The 9,099-nt window shown below is 39.8% G+C and overlaps 1 protein-coding gene across 5 annotated transcripts in view; it reads left to right on the top strand.

Moving 5' to 3' along the window:
* The first annotated feature begins 1,417 nt into the window (after positions 1 to 1,417).
* The window catches only part of CWF19L2 (CWF19 like cell cycle control factor 2), a 183,575-nt gene continuing 175,893 nt past the window's right edge, over positions 1,418 to 9,099 (top strand). For 4 of the 5 annotated variants that reach the window (XM_013062408.2, XM_004764420.3, XM_045077526.1 and 1 more), the window contains exons 1-3: positions 1,418 to 1,563; positions 3,074 to 3,184; positions 3,942 to 4,064. In XM_013062408.2, coding sequence (XP_012917862.1) covers positions 1,471 to 1,563; positions 3,074 to 3,184; positions 3,942 to 4,064 — 327 coding nt within the window. In that variant the 5' untranslated portion in view covers positions 1,418 to 1,470. Of the gene's footprint in view, positions 1,564 to 3,073; positions 3,185 to 3,941; positions 4,065 to 9,099 lie in introns of those variants that run through there. The other variant, XM_045077527.1, reaches the window with a different exon arrangement.

Genomic DNA, 9,099 nt, shown 5'->3' with positions numbered 1-9,099 from the left:
AGCTCCCTCCTGGCATGGATGTTCTCCTCACCCTGTGCTAGGTTCTCCCACTCAGGCTCCCTCCCCCACGGATGCACAGTCCGCTGTTCTTGGGCCCTGATGCCACGGTTCTAGCTGCTCCTCTGCCGCGGGAGCCCCCTTCTTAACCCTTTGTGCTCAGAGCACTCGTCCCCACTGCCCCTGCACACATGCACAGCTTGCTTGCACCCAACAGATGACTTCGGGCTAAATTGCACAGGAAGGGAATGAAAAGCAGAGGAATTGGAAGAGAAAGATGACCTAAGTCCGATGCCAATTTGATGTCCTTTCTCTTACAACTGAATCCATCTTCATTCATTCAATTTTTACATAACACACACATACAACATAAACTCATTTAGTTTATAAATGAAACTTTTATTTAATGGAATATATGAACAATTAATAGGTGAAAACGACTTAAAAACACTGCATATTGGGGAACCTGGGTGGCTCAGTGGGTTAAAGCCTCTGCCTTCGGCTCAGGTGATGATCTCAGGGTCCTGGGATCCAGCCCCGCATCGCATCGGGCTCTCTGCTCAGCAGGGACCCTGCTTCCCCCATCTCTGTCTGCCTGCCTCCCTGTCTACTTGTGATCTATCAAATAAATAAATAAAACCTTTAAGAAAAACAAAACAAAACAAAACAAAACCCACTGCATATTTTAAGCCATACTGGATAAAATTTATTTTTGCCCTCAGTAACCGATCTTTTAGAGATGAATCTCCATGTAGGATTACTGATGCCACATTTATTAAATTTACGAAAAAGCAAATTTAAACAACAAAAATTAAACAAGAACAACAGCAACAACTGAATCGATCTTTCTGCCTGTATGCTCCAGGTACTTTTCTCCCTTTAAAATCCGGTAGTTTTACTAGAATAGGTCTCCATGTTGGCTGTCCTGGGTTGATTTTCCCAAGTTCACGGTGCGTACTTTTACTATAGGTTTAGGCTGCTTTGTCTTTTGAGAAAGTCTTCCCGAATTGTAGCAAAGCACCGGAACTTCAGAGCAATTGGTCTCTCCCTCCCACCTTCAGGAGATCCCTCCGGCACAGGAATTTCTTGGCTCAGAAGGGCAGTTTGGTGGAAAATTTCGAGACGTAGGGACCTAACTTCGCCGAAGTTGTAGATTTTGAAAGGAAACAGAAGAGAATGCCGTTGGTATCGTGCAAAGCGCGCATAAATGCACAGTGACGCTACTCCTGCGGCGGGACAATCCGGTTTACGAAAGGAGCGCAGCACCTCAACTTAGTCTGCAAGGTCTCATCAGAACCCTGAAGTTTGCGTCATCGCCGCCAACTTTAAGTGGCTCTCACACTCGCGCATGCTCCGTAGGTGGAGCAGCGCCCCTCCTACCCCCTCCAGGCGGAAGTCCTGTTTTGTTTATTAAATTACGACAGTCGTAAACTGAGACTTTTGTGCTGGCGTCCTAGTTTTACGACAACAAGGATGGCGGCTGCTAGTGGTAGATTTGAAAGTGCAAGGAGTATCGAAGAACGTAAAGAACAGACCAGGATTGCTAGGGCCGAAGTGTTGCGCCAGGTATCTCCGTTCTGGGGCTTTGGAGTCATTTAGAATCGTGGGAATGGACGGTTCCTGGGGCCAGGCCTCTGGCTCTCCTTCACCCCCTCTCTTCTCGCCACCTCAGTGGCTCACCTTATCTGAGTGAGGGCAGGGTCTCCCTTTGGGATGCCCGAAAACTCGTGGTTATTTCCCCAGATGCGTTGGCAGTCTCCAGCTGCACATTCTCTTTTTAGGATGTCCTGTTTCTTTATCGAGTTTCCTAACTTTTTAAGTTTCCCCTTTTTGGTATTTCCATTATTTGATCATCTGGGCTGCGCACTTTTGAGAGCCTCCGCCACTAACGCGACTCTGCCAGCGCATTTGACAGCGTCAGTCCTCCCTTCTGCATCTGAAATAAACGTTTCCGTTTTCAGAAACACACGTGAGGCACATTGGAATAGATTGTTCGACCGTTTCCGTCTCTTGTCTTTATTGATATCGAATCCAGGGTTATTGATCCGTACAAGGGTTGACGGAAGAGACTCAGAAAATGTAGGCCCTCGAAAAAGGTTAAGAAACGTGGTATTTCTCACCAAGATTGAGATGTATAGAGGCAACTTATAAAGAATGGCGGAAGTGAACTGTATTATCTGACAAGATGTAGGAAGTGTGGCAATCAAGGGGAAAATTTGTAGCTTGAGATCAACATAGGGTACACGTGAAGGTTTTTGTTTTTATTGGTTTTAAGACGGAAGAGTTAAATAAATGCAGAAGAAAAGGAGCTGGTGGGGGTGTGTGTGTATAATGACTATACCCAGATTTTAAGGTGAAGAGAGGGCAGTTCGTATTGGACAGATGAAAGATTGGTATTGTCCTGGGATTTCAGCATATTTAACCTATATTCATAATAAATATTCTTCATTCTTGCCTTTTTGTTATTTTAGGTAGTTTTTGGAGTGAGTCAGATTTGTAAGTGAAAGTAAATTTTATAGTGGAGATATGCATAGAGTTTGGTAAGGACCAAAACCAGCTTTGGAATTTGGAGAGGGAATGAAAAGGCAGAAGCAACCTCCTGGGAAAAACTCTTTTTATTTTACTTTTGTTGAAAGGTGAATATAAATTAGCAATATGATCATTTGGCTTTAGAAAGATAATTCTTCCTGAAGCATTTTGGGGCTGGATAGAAGGATATGGGCATTGCAGATTGAAGGCATGGTCAATCTCTTGATAGTTCCAGAAGTCTCAGGCAGTAGCAGTCCGATGGTGAAGGAAGGAGATTCATGTCCTATTTAAGGTAGGGAGCTTGCGGGGGAGGGGGATCTGCTATAGGTCCCAGAATTCTATCCTTGATTCACTAGAGATTGGTGATGTGATTGGTAATATGGAAGGAGAGTTTTATTTTGTTTATGGAAGAAAATTCCTGGCAAGGGACAGACAGTGACTGATGAGACCTTATATGAAAGTGGAAAATGGTTTTGTTTTATTTTTTTTTAATTTCTCATGAAAAGCAATTGGTAAGTTGTTAATTTTTTATTTTTCATTGTTTCAGGCTAAAGCCAATTTTGAAAAGGAAGAAAGGCGTAAAGAACTTAAACGACTTCGGGGTGAGGATACATGGATGCTACCTGATGTGAATGAGCGAATTGAACAGTTCTCCCAGGTGAATACTAACAGGTTTACTTGATGTAACAGATCTGTCTTTTTTTGTATTTATTAAAGTTAATATTGGAATAGCAACTTTATTAGTATTTTCAAAAGTTACAGAATGACTATCATATAGTGGCATTACTGACTGATTTTATCTCTCTGACAGAAATAATATATATATATATATTTCAGAAATAATATATTTTTAATATTTTGGACATTATAACATTGGACAGATTTTGTTACTTGAGTTGACTGGTAGATTAGCAAATTTCTGGCCCACTTGTATCAAGCTTATGGTTCTAAAAAACTATGCATTTTAAAGTTTAATGTCATGGTTTTCTGTTTGAATTCTTATTTTCCATTTCCATAATTTTAATTTATGTTGTCTTGTTGTCTTTATATGGCCTAATAATCTTTTATAAATTCTGTTGTGGCCACAGAGGATATATGTTTATGTATGTGTGTGTGTGCATATGTTTAGGTAGAAATGTATTTGTTTGATTATATCTGTCTGTCAGATGAATCTGCAAATAAAGACTAAAACTTACCTCATATTTTTCTGAAAAGATACCTCAGCTATACGATTTATTAGCAGTGCATATATTACAGAATTGTGTTAAAGTTTCTTAGAAGATTTTATTTTGTCATGTGTATTGTCTCATTTCATGAAAATGTAGTTTTTGGAATGCAGATTTTCCTCAAAATATTTGTTTTAATGTAAGATAAAACCAATTCCTTTCTTACTTCTTTAAAATGATTATTTATAGGAACACTCTGTTAAGAAAAAGAAGAAAAAAGACAAACACTCAAAAAAAGTAAAGAAAGAGAAGAAAAAAAAGAGTAAGAAACAGAAGTATGAAAAAAGCAATGAGTCAACAGATAGTTCATCAGTAAGTATGTGTTAAACCACAGCAGCTACTTGGGAAAATTATATTTAAAGGAATAATGTATGGAAATGTAAAAATATATGAGAATTTAAAAAAGTATTACTAGTTAGATTATGAAAATGCCTGGGAAACAGCTTCTGGGAGGTGTCCAGGAAATACTGGAAATATGGATTATTGGTTACAGAGAAAAGTAGGAGGATGGGAATAATGATGTAGCAGTCATTGCTCGGTGAAGCTCTGTGCCAGTGGATTGTCCAGGGAAGTTACAAAGAAAGAGGAACACCCAATACTGAGGAACCAGATGAAAGTAAAGGCCATCAAGTAGAAGTAGTTGGAAAATTGGAAGAATGCAAGGAAAAATAGTACTGTAAAAATAAGAGGGTTTTAAGATATTTATGAGTCAAGGATGCCTGGCTGGCTCTATCGGTTGGGCGTCTGCCTTCGGCTCAGGTCATGATCCCAGGGTCCTGGGATCGAGTCCCACATCAGGCTCCTTGCTCAGCAGGGAACCTACTTCTCCCTCTGTCTGCTCTGCCTGCTTGTGCTCTTTCTCTCTCTCTCTCGACAAGTAAATATATAAAATCTTCAAAAAAAAAGGACATTTGAGAGTTTATTACTCTTATTTTTTAATAGAAATTAACATTTAGTCTTTAAAATAGAACATGTTTATATATTTATCTCTGGGGTCAACAGGAAGAACATGTGTCTCGGCTGTGTCTCTAGCCAGTTCAGGGATAAAAGGACTCATGGAGGAAGGGTAAACCTTTCACACTGATTTTCCGGAAGAAAGACGTACATGGTTTGGGCGCCTGGGTGGATCAGTTGGTTAAGCCTCTGACTCTTGATTTCGGCTCAGATCATGACATCAGGATCATGAGATAGAGCCCACAGGCTCCATGCTGGGCATAGAGTTTGCTCAAGATTCTATCCCTCTTCCCCTCTTCTTGCTTGCGTGCTCTCCCTTTCTCTTATATAAATCTTGGAAAAAAAAAAAAAGAGGTACACTGTGGTTAGAGAGTGGTGAGCTAGAGATGTTGAGGGATAGTTGGTCTCCTAGGTATGTTCTTCAGAGGGTTATATGTGTCGTTGAATCACCAGATTCCGAAGTCTGGTCCTCTTGTACTTCTAGGAACTGAGTTTTTGGCAGTACACCAAGATGATAAATGGCTCAATAAAGCCTCTCTTATATGAGAATGCAGTTTATGAATTCATAGCAAGAATACAGCTGGATAGTTTTGTCAAGTAGCCAGCATATTTTTGTAATGGTAGGAATATTTAAGTTATATAGAAAAAAAATTAAGTGTAATTCAGGAGAAAGTCACTTAGAAAATCTTAAAATACAAAAGAGGCGGAGGCACTGTTTCCACAATTGTGTATTGAGTTCCTGATCCCATTGAGATCCTGAAAAAACTACCCTTTTTCCAAAAAGAAATTTATATTCAAAGTTGTTCATTTCAGTGGAATTTAGAAAACTCCCTACAGTTTAGGCAGAGATCACTGGTTAAGAATCTCGGTCCCGTGGGGACAGATATGCTAGACTGAGTAAATTATGTAATTTGATTAAGGGTCCTTGCTTTCCCTTCTTAGAGACAGTGACCTGTTAACGTTTTTTTGTTCTTTCCTGGAAATACAGTTGACCTTGGAATGGCATGGGTTTGAACTTAATGGATCCGCTTATAAGCACATGGATTTTATTTTACTATTTATTTATTTGATAGAGAGAGAGAGATCACAGGTAGGCAGAGAAGCAGGCGGAGAGAGAAGGGGAAGCAGGTTCCCTGCTGAGCAGAGAGCCCGATGTGGAGCTCGATCCCAGGACCCTGAGATCATGACCTGAGCCGAAGGCAGAGGCTTAACCCACTGAGCCACCCAGGCCCCCCAATCAGATGGATTTTAGATAAATACAGTATAGTACTGTAAATGTATTTTCTCTTCCTAATGATTTTCTTAACATTTTCTTTTCTCTAGCTTACTTTATTGTAAGAATACAGTGTATAATACATACAACATACAAAATACATGTTTATCTTGTTAATGTTATTAGTGAGTTGTCTGGTCAACTTGTAGGCTACGAGTAAAGTTTTTTGGGACATCCAAAGTTATATGTGGATTTTTGACTGTATGGGCAGTCAGCACCCTTAACCACCTTGTTGTTCAAGGGTTATCTGTATGTATGTCTTTTTTTTCTTTTTAAAGATTTCATTTATTTATTTGACACACATACAGAGAGAGAGAGAGAACAAGCAGGCAGACGGGAGGGAGAAGCAGGCTCCTGCTGAGCAGAGAGCCTGATGCGGGGCTTCAACCTAGGACCCTGGGATCATGACCTGAGCCAAAAGCAGACACTTAACCCACTGAGCCACCCAGACGCCCCACTTACCTGTTTACATTTTGAAGTCATTTGGGGGGACGCCTGGGTGGCTCAGTTGGTTGGACGACTGCCTTCGGCTCAGGTCATGATCCTGGAGTCCCGGGATCGAGTCCCGCATCAGGCTCCCAGCTCCACGGGGAGTCTGCTTCTCTCTCTGACCTTCTCCTTACTCATGCTCTCTCTCACTGTCTCTCTCTCAAATAAATAAATTAAAAAAATCTTAAAAAAAAGAGAAAGTCGTTTGGGTTGTTTTAGTTTGGGGCTGTTACGAATAACAGTACTATGAATGTGTACAAGTTTTTTTGTGGACACGTTTTTATTTCTGTTGGGAAAATGCCATTATTTTCTGAAGCGGTTGGACTGTTTTATAATCCTGCCAGCTGTGTGTGAGAGTTCTAGTTATTCCCTGTCCTTGCTGCTCCTTGATCTTGTCAGTCTGTGTGCTTTTCAGCCATCCTACTCCGTGTATAGTAATCTCATGTGATGTTTAGATTTTTTGCTTATCAGTGAGCCATTTTGACTTAATTTTTGTTTATGGTATGTGTATTAATTGTCTAAGTTAATTTATTTCCATATGGATTTCTAGTTGTTCCAGTATTGTTTGCTGAAATGATAGACCTTTCTCTGTTGAATTACTTGGGCTCCTTTGTTGAGAATTAAATGAGCAGTTATTATTTATTTTTTGTTTATTTGTTTTTTTTAAGATTTTATTTATTTATTTGACAGACAGAGATCACAAGTAGGCAGAGAGGCAGGCAGAGAGAGGAAGGGAAGCAGGCTCCCTGCCGAGCAGAGAGCCGGACACGGGGCTCGATCCCACGATCCTGGGATTATGACCTGAGCCGAAGGCAGAAGCCTAACCTACTGAGCCACCCAGGTGCCCTTGAGCAGTTATTTATTTATTTTTTAAAAAAGATTTTATTTATTTATTTGACAGACAGAGATCACAAATAGGCAGAGAGGCAGACAGAGAGAGATAAGGGAGGAAGCAGGCTCCCTGCTGAATAGAGAGCCGGATGCAGGGTTCGATCCCAGGAGCCTGAGATCATGACCTGAGCCAAAGGCAGAGGCTTTAACCCACTGAGCCACCCAGGTGCCCTTGAGCAGTTATTTTTGAGTTAATATCTAGACTCTGTATTCTATCCCGTTGAGCTACACATCTCTCCTTGGCCAGTAAACACACTTTCTTAATTACTTAGTTTAAGGTTAAGTTAAGTCTTGGAATAGGTAGTGTAAATTTGTTTTTTGAAAATTATTTTGGTTACTCTTAAGTTCTTTGTATTTTAAAAATAAATTTTAGAATTAGCCCATTACTTTAAGTAAAAATGTCTACTGGAATTGTTCTGCATCAACAGATCAATTTTTGGAGAATTAATATAATACCTTAAAATAGCCAGGCTTCCCACCCATCATGCATGTCGTATACTTCTCCATCTATTGAAGTCTTCTTCAGCTTCTCCCATATTGTTTTGGAGTTTTCAGTGGAGATGTTGTCCATATCTTTTGTTATATATAAATATATTTTTTAATTTATTTGTTTGACAGACAGATCACAAGTGGGCAGAGAGGCAGGCAGAGACAGAGAGAGGGGGAAGCAGGCTCCTGAGCAGAGAGCCCGATGCGGGGCTCGATCCTAGGACCCTGCAATCATGACCTGAGCGAAGGCAGAGGCTTTAACCCACTGAGCCACACAGGTGCTCCTGTTACATTTTTTTCTATTTTATTTTCTTGAGTTACTACTGTAAGTGAAATCTTTGAAAAATAAATGGCAGTTTCCGTGTATCTGCGATGAGTGTATACATTAACGGTTGGTTTTTGTGTATAGGTTTTTCCTCTCTGCAAGTTTGTTTTATGCCACTTTGCTTATGAAAGTTCAAGTTGTTACCTGTTTTTGCTAACCAAAAGAAATCTGAACATGATTTCAGTTTTATGAAACAGTAATGGCTTCTTTATTTTATGCCATTTTGGTTTACACAAGGTTTCATAGGAATACTCTGCTTTTGGATAGTGGAGAAACCTCTGTTTTCTTTGTATCTTTCACCTTGCTAAATTTAAGTACTAGTGTTAGTAGCTTTTTGTTGTTGTTGTTGATTTCTTGAGGGAGGGGGATGAGATGGGGGAGGAAGAGAGACTCTTAAGCAGGCTCCACAATGGGCTTGATCCTACAACCCTGAGATTATCATGATCTGAGCCAAAATCAAGAGTCAGATGCTTAACTGACTGAGCCATCCAGGCGCCCCCTTTTTGTTGATTTCTTAGTACTTTTTTATGGCATGTATAAATGATACTTTCCCCTCAATCTCTGTTCCTTTTATTTCATTTGTTATTATTGTTTTATTTCACTAGTTAGGATTTCAGTATTATATTGAATCAAGTGGTAAGAGTGGATACCCTTGCTCCATTTCTTATCTTAGGTGGAAAGCATTTATCTGTCACTTTTAAGCTTCATGTTCCCTGTGGGTTTTTCTTGTATGCCCTTTTCAGAGTGAGGAAATTATCTTCAGTTTTTGTTTTTCTGAGAGTTGGTGTCTTGAATGAACACTGAATTGTGTTAAGTGCTTTTTCTGTGTTTATTAATAGGAGCATTGATTGTTCTCCTTTACTCAGTCAACACAGAGAATTACATGGGTTGTGTTTTTAAAAAATTTAACTTATTTAATAATTTTT

The sequence above is a fragment of the Mustela putorius genome, unplaced genomic scaffold (genome assembly GCF_011764305.1).
Source record: "Mustela putorius furo isolate JIRA1106 unplaced genomic scaffold, ASM1176430v1.1 tig00000198_pilon_pilon_pilon, whole genome shotgun sequence".
Taxonomy (NCBI): domain Eukaryota; kingdom Metazoa; phylum Chordata; class Mammalia; order Carnivora; family Mustelidae; genus Mustela; species Mustela putorius.
Note: the sequence above shows the minus strand (reverse complement) of the source record. Positions and strands in the feature narration are given on the sequence as shown.